The 20423-nt window shown below is 45.7% G+C and overlaps 1 protein-coding gene across 1 annotated transcript in view; it reads left to right on the top strand.

Moving 5' to 3' along the window:
- Nucleotides 1-20423, top strand: part of DNAAF8 (dynein axonemal assembly factor 8) — a 1006155-nt gene that overhangs the window by 238706 nt on the left and 747026 nt on the right. Inside the window, exon 6 of the mRNA XM_086939618.1 lies at nucleotides 10777-10933. Within this exon, the coding sequence (XP_086795744.1) occupies nucleotides 10777-10933 (157 nt within the window). The remainder of the gene's footprint in view (nucleotides 1-10776; nucleotides 10934-20423) is intronic.

Genomic DNA, 20423 nt, shown 5'->3' with positions numbered 1-20423 from the left:
AGTTCACCGGTATCATTCATGCATCTTCCGTCATCGGTGGTCATTGGTCTTCGCTCCTCCTGGTCACTTCTGAGTGGCATAGACTATGTCCCCTCTGCTTGCAGGTACTCCTCTTTAAGAATCCATCCTTGGATTCCACCGGACTCTTTCAGCTTCTTTTCTGAAGTCCTCCATTGTGGTCTACAGCTGTTTCCGACATCACTTCACACTAATACACACAGCTTCCTTGGTGTATATATCCTGGTTCCTGCGGTATCCACGGGTGACTCTCCAACCTTCTTTCTTCCACTGGGTTTCATCAGGGTCCACTGGGAAAGATCCTTCTTCGTAATAACTGCAACCGCACTGTCCCATTAACTTGCACTAAGTACGCAGCTGTGTTTCCTCTCTGCAAACAACTTCTGTGGGGTTCCTCTGTACTTACCTCAGGTGGTTCCTTGTGTCTCCAGCTCTTCTGAGTCTTCTGGTCCAAGTCCTGAATTTGGTCGCAGTTCGCATTCCACTTCTGTAGTATATGGTTTGGTCTCCCCTGGAGACCTCTGTGTATTTGTGCTTACTTACCTGTTTACAGTTGAAATATTGTGTGTATTGTTAGTGAGTGTGTGTAACAAATATTCTTATTTTTATAACTTCACTGTGTAGTTCTTTTTTGTTTGACCTACACTATTTGATTAGTTCTAGTGAAACAAGCTGCTTAACACTCCTTTTGGGCTAAGCTTGAAGGCTGTTCTCCACAGCTACCACTTAGAGAGCTTTCTATGGTTGTCTAATACCACTAAAATCACCACAAGGGTTGCCTGGATTAGTGCAAGTTTCATCCCTTAAATATGTGTGCACCATATACTAAGAGAGCCTCCTACACCGTGGGACTCATACTTCAATGACCGGCAATGATTCAAGCATGTGAATCTATGAAAGATATCCATGCTGGAGAACCGCAGTTACAGAGACGTAACTTATTTGCTTGCTTGTGTATCACCCTGACAAGAATCGTGGTTGCTGTTTGAGTAGCGTTTCACCCCCCTCAGCCAGTAACCCAATTTCCTACAGCAGGCATGGGGGAATAGCACACAAGCAAGAAAGAGCAGCGAGGGTAAGAGAAGCGCACTAGGGAGGCCACTGGGAAACACACGCACACCCGTAGAGTGCTTTAGTAAAAACAAGATAGTATTTCCAAAAGACGTAAGTGGTGTAGGTATACAATAATCGGCCCATGCTCCAGCCGAGATAAAAACTAAAGAAGAGGAAGGAAAGCCTATAAACGGTAATGAAAAAGGTGAGAACAAATGAAAGTGGCAGGATGCTAACCAATTTGGTAAGCACAGGAGGGCTCTAAGCCCATCATAAACTAACAATATGTTATGCAACAAACAGCACATCCGCTGCATAGCAAGTTCGCATACACATTGCCTATAAAGTTCCTTTTAGCAATGCTTTGAGCAGAGGGCTCTTGCACTCTTATGTGCTAAATTATCCCACCTGCACCCACGGCTCTCCGGTGCTTCCCCCGTGCAGTAGCGTCACGCAAAATGATGGGGCACCCCTTAACAATGTGATGAGAGCCTATTTCTCAGATATTCATTCATAGCTGCCAAGGTTTCAGATTGGTTATGTGTGACATTTTTATAATTTCATTATAATTATGAGTGACATTCAACGACTATGAGTGACACTTTCTCGTGAGCAAAATCAAGCAATAGAGACGCAAAAATTGCCTCTGCACGTTTCCCTGTCAACCATGCACATCTCTGTCTCAGACCTTGCAAGGCTCCAATGTTTACCTGCGTCAGACTTGCAATGGGCTTATTCTAGTGCTCTGAGTCGCTGATGGGACATTGGAGCAGTAGAATACAGAGGTCACTATCCACCACTGCACCAAAAAGGACACAATTTAGAGATTGTATTAATCAATCGTAAATTTAATGAGATTAATGTAAAAGAATGCTTTTCTACTTTATTTTGCTTGAGCTGTGTGTTCTTTGGCCAGGCTGAGAAGGAGGGTCACTAACGGGCTGCAGAAGCATGCAGGAATTGAAAGATGTGTCTGAGGCTGAGCCAAGGTCGGACTGGCCTACAGGGACAGTTAGGCAGTGCTGAAGGCCTGGTCTGCCAGGTCAGTGTGTATGCTGTTTTTTTTGTCTGTTTGGGGCCTGTTTTGTGGTATGCTGTGCCGGTTTTCACTGTTGATTTGCCTGTTCTGAAAACAAACATAGCAATGCTCTAATTCATTGGCCTTGTCCCAAATGTGGACCTACTGAAGGGTCGGGGGCCACTTTTTGCCTCATGGGCATTCGTTACGCCCCTGTCCCCACCTCCTTGCTCCCCGTTTCTAAGTTGTTTTTCTTTATATTATTATTACTTTTGTTCGGGTGCAGTAGTTGCTCATTTTACTGAGCTCATCCATTTTCATGGTTTTGCAATCCCGCGAAATTGTTTGATAAATGTGAGGGCCGGCGGTCCACGAGTTTTCAAAACCTCTTTACCACTAGATGGCAGCACACGATCAACTGTTCCATAAAGATATTTCTTCTTCCTAAAGTAGTTGTCCGAAAGCCAGAATGTAATAATAGAAAGACCCCTTCTCTGACCCTGGAGATTAAATAGATAGTTAACGCAAGTGACTTTAGAATTTCCGCATGCCATGTTTTACCAGCTAGGAAGAGCATGTTGGTGCGCATTTTCTGTATCGTGAAGTAAGAATTAACCTAACGTCACACGTTAAGTATCCCTCCCTGTTGCCGGTGTTGCTGGCCACTTAGTGGCCCAGAGACAGGTCGGGAGCATAAGGCAACAATTTATTGTGACGCTTCCCGAATGTACCCCGGAAACTCATCGACAGAAGTAGCTATTAGACTTTAGCAGCCCACACCGCAGCGTATGCGCCACACATTTCAACAGTGAGAAATGATTACACCAAGTGAATCGCCTTTAGGCAGTGATTGCAGGGGGTTTTGTTAAAGCGTTTAACAGGATTCATTTTAATTTTCTCGGAAGGCTGTTGGGTGAGCTGACCCTGGCCAATTCCTAGCTGGGACCTTTAGAAACCATGCAGTGGTCGGTTTTAATGGACACATTTGTTTTTTCGATAACTACTAAACTGCCATGGAGAAGAGCATAGTCACTTCCAGTTGCACCCTGGAAGTGTTTACTGGTGCCTCGTCTTGGCTGCACGGCAGGGCGTATACTCCAGGAGAATACAGAACTGCCTAAGATGATAGTTAACAAGGTCAAAGTGTAGTACGCGTTTTATTTTATGAAGGTGGGGGTGGGGGGGATTTAGGATCCACACACATGTTCAGAAATGCTCGGTTATTGGAAAGTACTAGCCACTCCTTTAAAAACAGCAAATACACTCCCAAGGAATATGCACATCGACAAAGCAAGGGTACACTTCAAAGTCTAAAGTAAAAGTTTAGTCGGTTTCTCCAAATGGGATTTAACTTTAGTGAGAGTTCAGATATACACTATGGCATGTGGGCAGTTCACCTCCTACATACAAATACATCTACAAAACCCAGAAGTGGCCATCAGAATGCACCATCCAATGATTGAAGTGGGCATCCCTTAGTATGAGAACAAAATGTCTTCAGGAATTCTTGAATATGTCCTGTGACCCAGTGTCCGCTCACCGCTGATAGACACCACCAGTTGGAAACCACAGTCAACTGTACACTTTACTATGAAATGAGAACTTTCACTGGCAAAGATGCCTGTTCACCGTTGTCGTACCAAAGGTTTTAGTCACCAGTGCCACCAACAACGGACACCTGAGACTGAGGGCCAGATGTAGGTTATTGAATTGCCTCACGAGCGCTGGTCGCGCTGACACCTAGCTCGAGCAACTGCTATTTTTAATACTCCCTTTGTCTATTTTTGTTGTTCTAGGTTCTTTAACCCCTGTTTTTAATTGCTGCTCCACTGGGCTTCTGTCCCCTTACCCGCTTTTAATTTAGGAAAACACACCGCCTTTTGGTGGGTCCGGGTTCCGGGGCTGTTTCTTTTGCGGGCGCCATCTTTGATTGGGGTGAGTGTCTGTGTGCGCGGGCGCCATCTTGGAGCGTCCCGACGCTCGAGTGGATGTGGGAGACGCCTATTTAAGGCGGACTTGACTTTTCCAGGCTTCCTATTGAATTGCCTCACGAGCGCTGGTCGCGCTGACACCTAGCTCGAGCAACTGCTATTTTTAATACTCCCTTTGTCTATTTTTGTTGTTCTAGGTTCTTTAACCCCTGTTTTTAATTGCTGCTCCACTGGGCTTCTGTCCCCTTACCCGCATTTAATTTAGGAAAACACACCGCCTTTTGGTGGGTCCGGGTTCCGGGGCTGTTTCTTTTGCGGGCGCCATCTTTGATTGGGGTGAGTGTCTGTGTGCGCGGGCGCCATCTTGGAGCGTCCCGATGCGCGAGTGGATGTGGGAGACGCCTATTTAAAGTCGTCCTTTCCCGCGCAGAGGGATCGCGCAGCGGGACGCCGTCGCTTAGCCGGAGTCGTGCCAGAGTCCTGCCCGTCTGCGCCCGTCAGCGTCCCGGAGGCGTACGTGGCGACGGGCAGGACTGGGCCATCTATTCGGCTATCCTTCTTCTGTATGTGAGCATTATGCTTCACTACTCAGGATCTGAACTCCGCTCCTGGCAGCATACAAATGGCTCCTGCCGCTCGGTGTTTCCTGCTCGCCACAAGGGCAAGCATTGCTGCCCTGAGTGTGGCTGGCGCCCGCAGAAACATCTGGTCGGTGCGCCGCAGAGGGCAGCGGTCGGCGTTAAACACCTGGGCCTGCTGCTTAATACTAGATCTCTTGGTCGGCATGCTCTGGACATATTCGATCTGTTAGAGTCAGAGAAACCCTTATTTTTGATGCTCACCGAGACGTGGCTCGGCGAGACGTCCAACCCAGATATCGCCATTGCTATTCCGCCCGAGTATAATATCTTTAGGCAGGATAGGCCAAAGGGGCGTGGAGGTGGAGTTGCTCTAATAGTGAACAAAAAGGCCACCTGTACCATCATCCCCTCGGACGCGATTAAGGATTGTGAATCCCTCGCCTTTGCCATTATCCTCTCTCCACACCAATCGCTGAAGGGTCTTCTAGTTTATCGGCCGCCAGGGCCCACGGGCTCTTTTTTTGAAGAGTTTCAGTCGGTGGCCTCCTCCTTGCTACTCTCGTCAGAGCATTGTATTGTTGCCGGGGGCTTTAATGTCCACATGGACGTGGAAACGGATGCTGACGCGATAAAAATGCTGGATGTTACAGCCCCTCTGGGCCTGGTTCCCTATCATGTTGGTCCGACCCATGAGAAGGGACATACCCTAGATCTGACCTTTTCTACGACTCCTATAGAGATGCTGGCTCCTATTCAGGTGCTCTGGTCTGATCATAGGCTGGTGAAATTTTATTTCCCGGAAGTTAGGAAGCCTCCCGCTGCCACTCGGCAGACTCCCGTGGGATTCAGGGCACTTCACCGGGTCACGCCGGAATTGCTGGCTCAGTCCTGCGTGGACCATCCCTGTGTGCTAACGGGGGTCTTAGAGGAGGATGTGGAGCGAGTGCAGGTCTGGCTTTCAGAGAGACTTAATGACCTGGCGCCCTTGAAACCCCTCCGCAAACCTGAAAAAGGTGCTTCTGCCCCTTGGTTTACGGCAGCATTGGCGGCCTCTCGTCGGCAATGCAAGGTAGCAGAAAGAGCCTGGCGCGTGAAATACGACGCAACGGCGAAACTCGCCTACAGGTCTCTGGCTAAAGCCTATCACCGGAACATCCTCTCGGAGAAGAAGGCCTACTTCACGAGGAAAATTGACGCTGCCTCCAATTCCTGTAAGGAGCTTTTCGCCATTGTGCGGGAGTTTACAACCTCACGCGAGGCACCAACTCAGGCCCCCCCTCCTGCGCCGTGAGTTAGGGCGATTGCGGACTTTTTCACATCTAAGATCCAACGGATCCAGGACTCCTTCCCTGTGCTGGAGCCTGAGATGCCCGATCGGGTGGAGACTACCGCTGTTGCCCTGCCTAACGCAGGTGTGGCCTTGGCTGCTTTCCCGCCTCTCTCGATGGCCGCGTCATTTGACCTGATGGCCGGGCTTAAATCTGGCTCCCCGCGGGATGCCTGCCCCGCTAAATTCCTGGCTAAAATGGCAGCCGTCATTAATCTACTTGTGAACCCCCTGCTGAACTGCTCTCTTGCGCAGGGCGTGGTTCCCCAGGTTTGGAAGCAGGCAATGATTATCCCCCTGTTAAAAAAACCCGGTCTGGATGTGGAGGTGTTGGCGAATTATAGACCTATCTCGCTCCTGCCGGCCTTCGCGAAGGTCATTGAAAAGCATGTACATAAGGTGCTTGCCGATTACTTGGAGTCCCACGATCTACTGCATCCTACCCAGTCGGGTTTCCGCGCCAATCTTAGCACCGAAACAGCTCTCCTGGAAGTCTCTGAGGCGATTAAGGAGGTGCTGGATTCGGGTGGGAGAGCGATGCTGGTGATGTTAGATCTGTCGGCGGCCTTTGACACCGTCCCCCATGAGGGTCTCCTTGGAAGACTCTCAGAGATCGGTCTCCGGGGGACGGTGCTCCAGTGGTTTCGATCTTTCCTGGCAGGCCGTCGACAAACGGTCTGGGCTTCTGATTGCTCCGCCGAGATGTCGCCATTGGGTGTCGGAGTTCCTCAGGGCTCAGTATTGAGCCCTACTCTTTTTAACATCTTTATGACCCCTTTGGCGGCACTGGCGGAGTCTTTCGGGGCTCAGATCGTTTCCTATGCCGATGACACCCAGCTCCTCTTCACCTGTGAGAGGGGGGCGGACTTCGATGGAGGTAGGATCCAGGGTTGCCTTGAGGCTGTGTTTCAGTGGTTCCAACATCACAGCCTCAAGTGCAACTCGGATAAGTCCGAGGTCCTCTTTTTTGGATGCAGTTCGGATCCGGACTGGAAAGTGTGGTGGCCTGAGAACATGTTTCCACCAGCAAGTTCGTCCCAGGTGGCAAAAAACCTTGGGATCAAGATCGACAATGGCCTCACACTATGTTCACAGGTAATCGGGCTCACTGGCACCTGCTTTGGACTGCTCCGGATGTTATGCAAGTTCCTTCCCCTGTTATCGGAGGAACACAGGAAGATCACGGTGCAGGCGTTTATAGGTTCGAGAATTGACTACTCCAACGTCCTCTATCTCGGCCTGCCAGAATACCTGCTCCAACGGTTACAGGTTGTCCAGAACTCGGCAGCACGCGCCATCTATGGACTTTCTCGCCGTGCTAGAGCCTCGGGTCTTCTGGAGGCTCTACACTGGCTTCCTGTCCGGAAGCAGATTATTTTTAAGACCCTTACTCTGGCATACAAAGCCTTGCATTCCTCCGGAGCAAAATACCTTCAGAAAAGGCTAACATTTTACCACCCTGCCAGGCCGCTCAGATCAGGCGCCTTGTTTCTTGCTACGGTTCCCCGTGTCAAGAGAGCCCGCATCGGAGGCCATTCTTTTAAACTACTAGCGCCCCAGTTGTGGAATAAACTGCCTGTGTCCCTGCGCAGCTCCCCTAACCTGTTAACTTTTAGGAAGGGGCTTAAAACTTGGCTTTTTACTTCTTAGTTCCTGGCCCTATTAGGTTTTCTCTTGCTTTGTTTCTACTTTTTCTCCTTGTTGTGTTATGAGACTGTGTGCAATTCAAAGCGTCGGGACACTCTTCTGAGTAGCCGTACGCTATACAAAACCCCGAGATAACATAACATCCCAGATTACCGATTCTTAAATACCCAATCATACCGATTCGGTATTTAAGAACAGGCAAATGGGATGTAGGTAATTTTCCCTAAAAAATTACCGAATCGGTAAGTTTCGGTAATTACCGAATCAGTATTTACCGATTCGGTAATTGCCATTCATTCCTATGGGCCTGGAGGCCCATAGGAATAAGGGTCAGATTAGGTAGGCAAATACTGGTCGGTAAAGGCCGAAATTCGGTAATTTCGGCCGTTACCGACCGGTATTTGGAAAATTACCGATTCCTTAAAATACCGAATCGATAAATTACCGATTTTGCTATGTAGGGAGCACTCAAATGAGTGCTTTTACCCTTTTAGGATTCGTTATTTACCATCAACTACAAGTTGGTGGTAAATGAAAATCTTAGAAAAAGCTTTTTTTTGCTTTTCCAACAGTGCCATGTTGCAGACATACATGCCCTTAGGGCATGTATGTATGCAACATGTGCACCCATACACAATTGAGGGGTGCAACAGGGTGTCAAAGTAACACCCTGCCATCTTTCAATGTTTCCCCCTTTTACCGAATCGGTAAATACCGATTCGGTATTTGGCATTCATTCCTATGGGCCTCCAGGCCCATAGGAATGAATGGCAATTACCGAATTGGTATTTACCGATTCGGTAATTACCGAAACTTACAGATTCGGTATTTTTTTATCGGTAAACATACCTACATCCCATTTGCCTGTTTTAAAATACCGAATCTGTATGATTCGGTATTTAAGAATCGGTAATCTGGGATTACCTACATCGGGCCCTAAATGTCAATTACCAAATCGGTAAATACCGATTCGGTAATTGGGGAAACATTGAAGGGTGGCAGGGTGTCACTTTGACATCCTGTTGCACCCTTCAATAGTGCATGGGTGCACATGTTGCAGACATACATGCCCTATGTATGTCTGCAACATGGCACTGTTGGAAAAGCAAAAAAAATGCTTTTTCAAAGGTTTTCATTATTTACCACCAACTTCTAGTTGGTGGTAAATAACGAATCCTTAACTGAGGAATGCACTAACTTGAGTGCTTCCTACATCCTGGATTCGGTAATTTACTGAATCGTTACTGAATCGGTATGTTAAGTATTCAGTATTTTACCGAATCCTTAAATTACCGATTCGGTAAAATACCGAATCATTAAGAAATGCCACCTACATCTCAAAAACCCAATACCGGTCGGTAACGGCCGAAATTCGGTAATTTCGGCCATTACCGACCGGTATTGGGCGTCCTACATCTGGCCCTGAGAGACCACAGGCCAACTGGAAACTAGGTTGATATTAGGGTCAGGGCAAAGATTCGGAATCCTGACTGTCTTCTCGAGCTATCCAGGTGGATCACCAGGCCTGGTCCAAAGTTGAGATTTCTTTAGGAACTCATGAGCAATTAGGGAAGGATAGATAGGCGGCAGTAGGTTCTGAGAAGGTTCACACGTCTCCCAGTCTGAAGATTTGGAGACCTCTCATGTACATAGATGGTGTCATACAGCAGGCCTTGCTCTCTGGCGTGCTCTCATGACTCTGGAGCTGTTGTTGTCGTCCAACGGGATGTCTCTCACAGGTCCTTTAGTTAGCTTAGCTCTACTCTTCGATGACAATCAGCCATATCTCCTGAGAGTCATAGTCCAGTTTTTTGAGAAGGCAGGCATGTTTTCTTCTCCAGTGAAGCTTTGAGCAGCAGCCCCACAGTCTTTGTAACGTATGCCCAGTGGTTGCAATGAAGGAGGGAGTAGCAGGCCTCAAATGTTCTAAACCTGGATCTTAGTTTGTTTTCTCTTCTTTACTAGTGTATAGATCCTTCTTGGTCATGGAGTCAAATGTTGAACTATGTAATTACCTTTTTCTGATAGCCGGACCTGGCTGATCAGTTATTCTACAGTGTTCAAATATTATATGGGTCCACCACTCCTAGGCTCTTATCTGACCAGCTCATGCACATGTGATGCATTTTGTCGACCGTTATCTAGATTGTGGTTTGTTTCTTAAATGAACAGCTCCTGGATGAGATGAAAGTCTTGCAAGTATAGTCATTTAAATTCTATAAATTCTTCCCAGTCATGATATGTACACATTTTCCCAACTAAAGCAACCGTTTTTATCTCTTCTAATGATTTTGTATAGTTCGCCATAAAGAGTGAATGTAAACCGCTTTTGTTATGTACCTTTACAGATTATATGTTCCTATAAATTTCTCTGCATGGGAGACAGCATTGTAATGTAGCTGCCTCTTTTGGAGTTAAAGTGGCATTTAGAACAACCCATGTCCTCAGAGGCACTCTTTCATCCCTCTGTTGCCTGACCATTGCACTGCTCTAGCAGGTCCTCTTGTGGACAGGTTCCACCATGTTTAACTTCTGCTCCCACCCATTGCTACTTTGCTTTTTTTTAGTGCCTCTGGCATCGTAGGGTGACAGCTGCAAACATCCGAGTAAAGCTGCCTTTTCCATTGTATTGCCAGTTCTATCTTTCCATGTTCTCTACTGATGTAGTCTCCCTCCTCTTGATTAGTTTCTTCTGTTTCACCAGACATTCTACTCCTTTCAAACATTTCTTTTGCTTGGAAGCATGGCGTAAAAAGAATTAATTGAGGTGTGTGGCCCAGTTATTTGTATGCAGAGACTTCCACTCTACATCTGGCTTGAGGTAGCCAGAAGTTGGTAATATCAAGGTTCCAATAAACTAGAAGTACTTGAGTTTCAAGTACATTTTAAATTTTCTTATTAACTTTATTAACAACGTTTTTTGCACTTTTATTTTAAACGTCTACAATTTTGCATTTTTAAAAATAAATACTTGTATTTACTTTTGTAAAATCAATGGGTTTGCTGCCCTCATTATGTGGTTCCACATGAGTTCTCCATCCAAAAACACAGGAGGTAAAAGTACGAGTACGGCGTATATCGATAGATAAATCAAATTTCCCAAATCTGTTACTGTAAAAAGTTTTAGACCAAGGGCGGCAACATCACAGAATCCATTAGATGATCCAAACCTACCCTCTCGTGTCATGACTTTGTTTGCAGACAGCACTCCTTTGAGATCTGAAGCAAGAGTTATGGAGCAGCTGGAACTGCTGTGCGCAAGGCAATCCCTGGCTACATCCTACACCCACAGAGATTCTGCCAGTACTCAGATGGTGTGCAAGAAGACCAGCCCAGAGAAAGACCAGGACAAAAATAGGTTGGTACATTTTTCTGGTTTCTTGGATTGTATTTCCATTTTTCAAAATGGAACCTAGACCTTCTTAATATGTATGTTCTTTCTGCGGACAGATGATATTTCTACAGCACTCATCTTACTTTCTCCTTACATTGCCCAGAGGACAGGCATTGCTGATGATGATGATAATGATGACATTGCAATGTCACTGTGTGTCCCTAATCTCTTGTATTGTATTATGTTGTATTGCATTGTAATTACATTTATATAGCGCTTACTACCCCTGATGATGCGTCAAAGCACTTTTTTAGCGAGTAGAAAGCTACTTTGGAACCCATAAAGGATTAGGGTTGAATTAGTATAGTGAGATATGAAAGTGATTTGAGTGGTGGATAGGTTAGTCAATTATTTGGATTCAGAAGGATTGCGGAAGGATAGTCCTGTGACTGTAGAAGGAGACTACACCTTCACACATTGCCTTTCTTCTTGCTGTATGGCTCTTTTTCTTCTTATTAAAGTGCGCTTAAAGCACCCAGTTCCATGTTTTATAAAAAGTCCCTGGAGAAATCTGTCATTGAGAAATATGAGACCATTATTTTTACCAACGGACTTCGTGGTATACAGGAAGATGTTCTCCAGTATTGTATATTTCGTAGATTCACATGCTTTAATCATCCTCGTCCTTCTAGTGGGAGTCCTACGGTATCATTATAAAAGCAGTAGATAATACTATCATAGGCTAAAAAGCAATGAACATTCACTGCAATAGCCTATCTACCTTCTTTTGAAAAAAAAGGTCTAATCTTAAACAACAACCAATAAGGCGACAGCACCCATGAGAGGCTGATTTCCTCATATTTTCTACCTCGCGTCGTGTGACAGGGAGTCTCCCTGAACTTTGTTCAGTTTGTTCTTCAAACTTCATATACCTTCCAGAAAATGTTGGATTCTTCAAAGAGAGGTCTCTTAAGGTTGTGTGGTAAGAAGAGGCTCCAGGCTGAAGATCCCCATAAGAACTGTATTTACTGTTTGTATCCTAAACATAAAATAAAGTACTGCCAACATTGTAGAACTTTTTCAACCAAAACCCTTAACTATAGGGTGGTTGTTAATTTGGCTGCAGAGACTTAAAAGTAAATCTGATGTTGTCTCTGAGGATGAGCGAAGCTCTGCCTCACATACCTCTCTCTGGAAAAATCAAAAAGGAGAGAGAGCTCACAGGCCTCTCCTGGGATCAATAAAAAAGCTTCTAAAAAATCTCTTCATGAAGCAGCAGGTCCCTCACAAAAAGGAAAGCGTTAATTTTCTGCTGTGGAGAAAACCCATCTGATCTCAAAACATGAGAAAACCTCTTCAGAGCCCTCTACTATAAAATTACAGTCTCTAAATGCTTGTGGTGTCGATGGCGCCTTCCTCTGGATCTCTGTCAACGCAGAAATCACCACCAGGACATATTTCCCCTCCAACGTCGTCGACGCTCTCGTCGTCAAAAAAACTACAGTCGACGAAGGTTTCGATTTACCGTCGACAGCGACTTCATTGACGATACCGGCGGCGAAGATACCCTCACCTCAGACACGTTCCTTGTTGATGATCCCTACATAGTCGACAACTACCTCTTCGTCGACGTCAACATCCTTGACGACGACGCTTGCTCCGTCGATGACCACCTCTTTGTTAACGCCAACCGCAAAGATGACAACAGTGTGTGCATGGACGACGCTAACTTCGTCTTCAGTGCCCATTATGTCCTCGTCGATGACACAGACACTGCTGGCGCCAACGAAACTGACGACGATGCATACTACACCCTGCCTTAAAAGACTGTTGACGATACAACTAACTCCTCTTCATCCATCGACGACGTTCTCGTTGATGACACAGTTGATAATGCATTTTCTTCAAAATCCTTCAGTTATGTCACCTTTACCTCCTTCAATCTTTTTGGAAGAGTCAGATGAGGATGACATGTTTGGCCCTACTCACCATCCTTCTCAGCTTCATGTCAAGTATCAGGATGAAGATGAATATGACTATAAGGTCTATTATCAACAGGAGTTTCATAATCAACATGCTAAACTTAAATATATGGAACCTGCTCATGAGCCCATGGTTCACTATCCTGTTGCATTAGTTCAAGATTTGCAAGCCATGTTGTAGGATTATCGTACATGTTTCCTTTAATCGATGAGTGCACCTCCACCTGTTTGATCCTTTGCCTATAGTGTTTACAGGTAGTGTTTTACCTCCGCAACAGCATGATACCTCTGATGATGAAGATGTGGAGGAAGGCGTAATTCAAAGTGCTAGACCAGCGGCAATGAGTGAGAAGACTACATCATTTTGATGCCTGCTTCTGCAGCTCCTCAAACAGCGAATGCTGCGCTAGACGACCTTGGCGATTTCCATGCATTAACAGAAAGAGTATCCTCCTGCTTTCAGCTACCGATGACCGTCAAGCAGTCTGACTGCTTTCTTTACGATTTTAAAGACCAATCTCAGAAGCCTGTGAGGGCAACCCCTTTAATAGACAATATTTGAGAGGAAGGTGTGAAAATCATGAGAACATCTGCTACAGTTATCGCAGTTTTACCTCAAATAGACAAGAAATACAAGGCTTCTGATGATGCACCAGCTTGTCTGGTAGGACACTCGAAACCTGACTCAGTGAGTCAATGAATCTATTAGTGCCTATCACAGCTCCACCAGCCAGATAAAGAAGGTAGGCACCTTGATAACATCGGCAAGAGGTTTACCACCACCTCATGTACTACTGTGCGCGCGACCATCGCACTGGCGATATTAGGAAGATACGACTGCCAAATGCAGTCCGATACCACCCCATATGTGGATCTTCTTACGGAAGACAAAAGGCTAGAGGAGAGAAAGATATTGTTAGAAGGAGAAAGATCTGCCTCAGAGATTATTGAGGTGGCATAGATGTGGCTTCCCTGGCTTTTCGTCAGCTCACTGGAGTAGCCGTCCTTAGACATCAGGGTTGGTTGAGGGCAATAACATTCTGCCCTGTGGTGTAAAGTAAGGTTCTTGACATGCCTTTTGATGGCGATGCGCTTTTCGGTAAGCACATAGATAACACCTTACAGGCCATTAAGGCAAACACCGAGACCGCCAAAGCTTTGGGCAGGCTCCAATATAGGAAGACCCCATCTCGTGGAGCTCATGGTAGAGGAGCCTATTCATTTCGTGGGGCCTACCAGAGATATCAACCTAAGACCTATCAGTAATTTTGCCCTTCCTACCAATAGTAACAGGCCTATCGTGCACCACCAGAGGCTGCATACTCCAGGCAACACAGATGTAAACAACCAGTATAATCCAGAGATGCTGTTAGAAAGCAGTGACAATGTCTTGGCGCCTGCTGCACTCTACTGTATCCTACCCTCCAGAGGAGCACGTAACACACATTATTACAATCAATGGCAAAAAATTACCTCAGACAAATGGGTCCTGCATATAATAAAGCATGGCCATACCCTAGAGTTTGTCACAGTACCACCACAAAAATCTCTGCTATCCCATCTTCAGTTACTCGGGAAAGAGGCATTCATCGTTCTACAAAAAGGAGCTATAGAGAGAGTTCCACCCTCTCAAAGGGGAATGGGCTTCTACTCCCGCTTTTCTCTTGTGAAGAAAAGGTCGGAAGAATGGCGTCCCATTCTGGACCTCAGAAAGGTCAACAAATACCTACAGAAAAAATCCTTCTGCATGGTAACTCTCCAGGAGATATTGCAACTTCTGAACCATTTGGATTTGCTGTCTGGCCTCAAGTTACAGGATGCATATGTCCATATTCCTATCCATCCCAAACACCAAATGTTTCTCTGTTTCACAGTTGCAGGCTCACACTATAAATTCAAGGTCCTCTCCTCTGGTCTCTGCTCAGCTCCTTGGGTATTTACCAAATTTCTCATTCCTGTGGCAGCACACCTACGATAACAGGTGCTGCAGATTTTCCTATATCTCAACAACTGGCTAATGAAGGCCCTTTCTCTTCACTTGGCTTCGGAGGCCATATCCATCTGCCTCCAACTGTTTCTCTCTCTGGGCTTTCAGTAAACTACTAGAAGTCTGTTCTCACACCCTCTCAACGGATAACTTTTCTTTGATGCAAGTTTGGATACCCTCCAAAACAAGGCATTTTTTTTATTTTTTTAAAGAACCTTTATTGTACAGTTCAATAAAATTACACGCACGGGCCAACAACCGCAGGGGCCGGCCGCAACACAAGAATAAGACCCACTATATTATCAAAAGACACAGCTCTTCAGTCGACAACCCTGAGGTCCGTCAGCGAATCAGGATAAACATTGTATTGAACTCAGAACACGTTACAGGATAAGACGAAGGTTTCATTTTATGTTTAAACCCCCCCCCCCCAATCTAAAAAGCAAGGAAAAAGAAACAGACATATCTGGTGCCATACATTCAAACACTATGATAAAGTGATCAGGTACAAAAATAGAATAATCACAGATCAATTTAAAGGGAACGATCGAGACGCCTGCGCTAGCAAGCACAAAACAGGATGTACGACAAATCAATCTATAACCCAACGCAGTCGCCCGCACCCTGACCCCGCCCACCCATTGACGCCAGGATAGAAAAGGAAGTACGGTCACCAGATACTGGAATACATATGAGGTCAGGATAATACCACAACGTTATGAAAAGAGAGCGAAAGGAAAGCGTGAGATAAAGAAACCATAAAGACTAAACTAACTAACAAAACTATAGACCCATCCCCTCACCCTGCACCCCTGCATGTGGCTTCCGCCTAACCCCAACTAGCAGCGTGCCTGTCGCCCCGACTAACTAAACTACAAAAAGTAAAAGAAGAAGAATGGAGGAGGAGAATGTCCTGCAAACTCCCGGACACCTTTCCCCCCGCCTGAAACAAACAACCCCTGTCCGAAGACCACCAAGTACTCAAAAATATTATAGACAGAGCCAGACAGGGGAGACGTTGAGCACCGCCCAACCTCCCGCAAGCATTACGTTAGCGAATCCCTAGTCCTCTAAATCCCCGAAATCAGACCCAGACCAACAGTCTCATCCTTGACCCCTACGATCTTTCATGCGGACTCTGTCCGGTAACGCCATCACCGCCCCAGGAGAGTCAAAGTTCGTTGGAAGTTCAATAAAGATTAATATGAGACCAATCAAACACATTGAGTCTCTGCTAGCATCCGCCACCGGTAAGATCTCCCTCACCGACATACAGTCCAGATATCCTTTCCTCCGTAGATGTAGAAGAACCACAAGGGCAGGAAGGGACAGTAGTGATTTTTGGTTTTTGCTAGTCGTAGTCTCAAGGAGTGAAGAACCAGGTAGCTCCACAATAATCGGCTGCGATGGTGAATGCAGTGATACCCCCAGAGAAACAATCCCGCAAGTATTCTGCGAACAGGTCAATGGCGTCAAAACATTATCGCACAAGGGGTCTCCATCCTCCTTTACTACGGGCATCATGGGAGAATCAGTTCGTTGAGTCATGTAATAGAACAGAGCCCAGACTCGGGTCCCAGTTTCGATGTCACCAGCGATCATTTTATAGAGAATGGTCTCCAGATGCAATTGAAGCGCCCCGATGGCGGCCATTACGGTCTTCAAGGACGGCTCACAGATCGTCCGATCCGCCTCCACTCGCTCGGTTCCAAGCATAGGCGGGTTCCTCAAAGAGCCGGGTCTCTCCGGGAGAAGAGGCAAGAGCGGAATGGACGGCAACAGAGGGTGCATTATTGATCAGCAGTAAACCACCATGAGCGAGGGCCCCGGCCCAGCACACCCTGGATGTGGCGACCGGGTCGCCGGGGATGGGGACCCACCCCCACAGCCACAGACGAAGCCTATCACCACTCCGTCAGTATAAAACAGACCAGACACTCGCCACCAAAAACAGGACAGGATAACCTCCACTGTAAGAGACCGGACCCTATCTGAGTCCCACGGCCGATGCTATTCAACTGCCACCCGGCTGGGCAAGTACTCGAGGCCCCGGCTCAGAAGCTGGATTAGGCTGAGATCTTAAACACAACACAACTCTGTCAATCTGGGCGATAAAATTCTCGGGACCGCACCGTCAGGTTCAGCAACAGTTCATCCACTCGGGGGTTGGGCGTAAAATCAGGATATCTTGCAGGATCTTCAAGCAGCAGGCGGGGGTCGGCGGAGCCGGGAGCCTATGCGGCCATCTTGGTTGCTGCGTAGCTCCTCTTCCCAAAACAAGGCATTCTTGTCCACAGAAAGGCAAAACACCATAATATTGCTGGCTCACAATCAATCCAAAAAAGAGTTCGCTTCTGTCTGTCTCCTCAAATCCTGTCTTGGCGTGATGTCCTCGGCCAACCTTATAGTACCCCACACACGTCTCAGAATGAGGCCTTACCAAGAGCAGTTGGACAGGCAATGGCTTCAGGTGACTGGATCATTCAAGGACATTATTCAGATCACTCCAATCATGAAAAGAGAACTTCCTTGGTGGCAGTCCTCAGCAATCTCTCTGTGGGTCTGACATTCCTCTCTCCACTTTCAGAGTTCGTTCTGACCATGGATGCCTCTTTCGAGGGCTGGGAAGCTCACCTTCAAGACCTCAAAGTAAATGGCAAATGGAGTCTCTCTCTCTCCAGGATGCACATCAGCTTCCTGGAATTGAGGGCAATTTTCCTAGCTCTTCAGTCGTTTCTCCTAAGAATACGAGCATCCCCATCCTCATTCGTATGGACAATACCCCTCCATGCACTATATCAACAAGCAGGGTCTCTGATTCTTCCCTTAGAAGCTCAAAACATCTGGGAATGGGCATTACTACAGCACATCTTCATCAAGGTGGAACATATTCCAGGAGTAAGAAACAACCTAGCAGACACCTTGAGCAGAATAGGTCAGACATGTCACAAGTGGGAACTCAGCTAATTCTCGACTCCATCTTCCGGAAATGGGGAACACCCAACTTAGACCTCTTTGCATCTCAAGAGAACCAAAAATGCTGGTTCTTCGCCATTTGGTAACCTCAGAGATGGTCATGGGGGAATGTGTTTCGATAAGTTTGTCAGGATTCTTTGATTACACTTTTCCCTCATGCCCTCTCATCTCCAAGGTTCTAATGAAGATGAAAAGTGAACCGTGCTGGTTGATCCTGATTGCTCTGTATTGGCCCCGCCCACACTGGTCCACTGAGCTACTCATACTCTCGAAGTCCAATTCTTATCGCCTTCCAGTGATAACAACTCTACTGACCATGAGAAAAGGAGAAATCCTGCCTTCGCATCCAGACTTTCTTCAGTTGCATGCTTAGCACCTAAATTCAATGAATTTAAAGTTCTAGACATCCCCCAGGACTGTAAGGATGTTTTGTCCACGGCTAGAGCTGAGTCTACCAATAAAACATATAGCGTTTTAGTTCTTGGTACCTTCGAAACAATATCCACCCTCTTATCTCCTCTCCGGAACAAGTTTTGACTTATCTCCTCTCTCTGGAAAAGTCAGGACTGGCGTACGCATTGGTGAGTATCCACTTCACAGCCATCTCCCAATACAGGCGTACTTCCGATACTTCCTCACTTTGCTTCTCCCATATCATCAGACAATTCACAAAAGATTTATTCAGGACTTTTCCTTCCATTCGACCTCCTCCGCCAGATTGGCATCTCAACATAGTCCTATCTCAACTGATGAAACCATAGTTTGAGCCAATATACAAAATAGAGCTCAGATTTCTAACTTGGAAAGTGGCATTACATCTGGCTCTTACCTCTGCGGGGAGAGTAAGTTAAGTCAAGCTTTCACCAATAGAGACATTATCTACGATTCACTGACAACTATGTTTTACTGAGCACAAATCCTAAATTCATCCCGAAGGTTCCAACTCAGTTTTACCTTAATTAGCCTATTGTCCTCAGCAAATCTCTTCACTCTTTAGATGTCAAAAGCTGTCTTAAGTTTTATTTGCAAAGAACTAAACATCTTCACAAAACAGACCAATTGCTGGTCTCATAAGTTCTTCAAAGACTGGGTAATGCAGTCACAAAGAGGACTATTTCAAGATGGATTGCACCAACTATTCTGCTCTGCCATGCTAAAGCGGGTGAACTGCTCACGGACAATGCTAAAGCACATTCCACGAGGGCAAATTATCCCTTCTTCTGCCCTGTTTCCTGGCATCCAGTTTGTCAAGATTTGCCGTGCCGCAGTGTGGAAGAGTACACATACTTTCACACGCTGCATTATTGCTGGGATCTGGCAACTTAGAGTGGCACAGTTGTAGGACATGCGGTCTTAGGACATCTGTTACAATAAGGTAAGCTTCTACCGTTAGTGGCATTTTTTCTTTCTTCATTTATATGTTTTTTCATTATAAAGGTATTATGTATAGCTATGTAGATGCATTTATATTGTTACCCATTATCCTCCAAGGGTATTTAATTTTTGCTTCTGTGCATATTTGTCTATACAACTGCTATCTACTCTGATTCAAGCACGTGAATCTATGAAAGATCCAATACTGTAGAAGAAAATGAGGTACCTACCTGTAACTATAGTTCTCTAGTATTGGTATCATTCATAGATCCACATGCGACCCACGCTCCTCCCATGAGAGGATTCCCCTATTTCCTCACGTATATAGTTTCCCACTTGTACTTGAAAACCTAAGGAACTCAGCCTCTCTTAGGAGTGTTCTACAGGGTGCTGTCCCCTTATTGGTTGTTGTTTAAGTTTGGCCCTCATTTTTTTTACAAAACAAGGTAGATAGGCTATTGCAGTGACTATTCATTGCATTGTAGCCCATGATAGTATTATCTATTGCTTTTATAATGATACCCTAGGACTCCCACTATGACGACAAGAATGATTTAAACATGTGAATCTATGAAAGATACCAGTGCTGGAGAACTGTAGTTGCAGGTAAGTAACTCATTTTCTTTGTGTCATTCCTTGCTTTTAGTGTCAATTATCGTTGAATTAGATCTAAATTCCTAAAATATGAATAAACAACTCTTCCAAGTGCACGATAGAGAGACATGTGACAAACTCATGTCACTCCATCCTGGATTTTGCAGCATAATGACATTTCAGAAATGTATGGTGTTGCAGATTTTCACTTGAACGGAGCCACCATGTGAGAATCTCGGAGCACATTGGTGCTGGTACACATAATCAAAAATACCTGAACGTTGACCTTTTTCTAAAACAGAAAGAGCTCTACAGTTGCATGCAAAACAGGACACCTTTTAAATATAATAGTTCTGCTAAAGCACAGTCCGACAATTTAGAACTCTTTCAGATCCTCATCAATATATTTTTTTGTTGACTATCATGTTTAGATCTTGAGGCGCTTTCTCTAGATTGTTGATGTTTTTTGCACTTTTCATTTTTTTCGTTTCCATCTCATTACCCTATTCTCTCTTATAGCCCATTGTTACCACATTGTTGGTTTATCTTTATCCTTGGGATTTTCAAATAATCATTAGCAAGTTTATTGAATGCCAGGACC

The sequence above is a fragment of the Lissotriton vulgaris genome, chromosome 10, assembly GCF_964263255.1.
Source record: "Lissotriton vulgaris chromosome 10, aLisVul1.2, whole genome shotgun sequence".
Classification (NCBI taxonomy): Eukaryota; Metazoa; Chordata; class Amphibia; order Caudata; family Salamandridae; genus Lissotriton; species Lissotriton vulgaris.
Note: the sequence above shows the minus strand (reverse complement) of the source record. Positions and strands in the feature narration are given on the sequence as shown.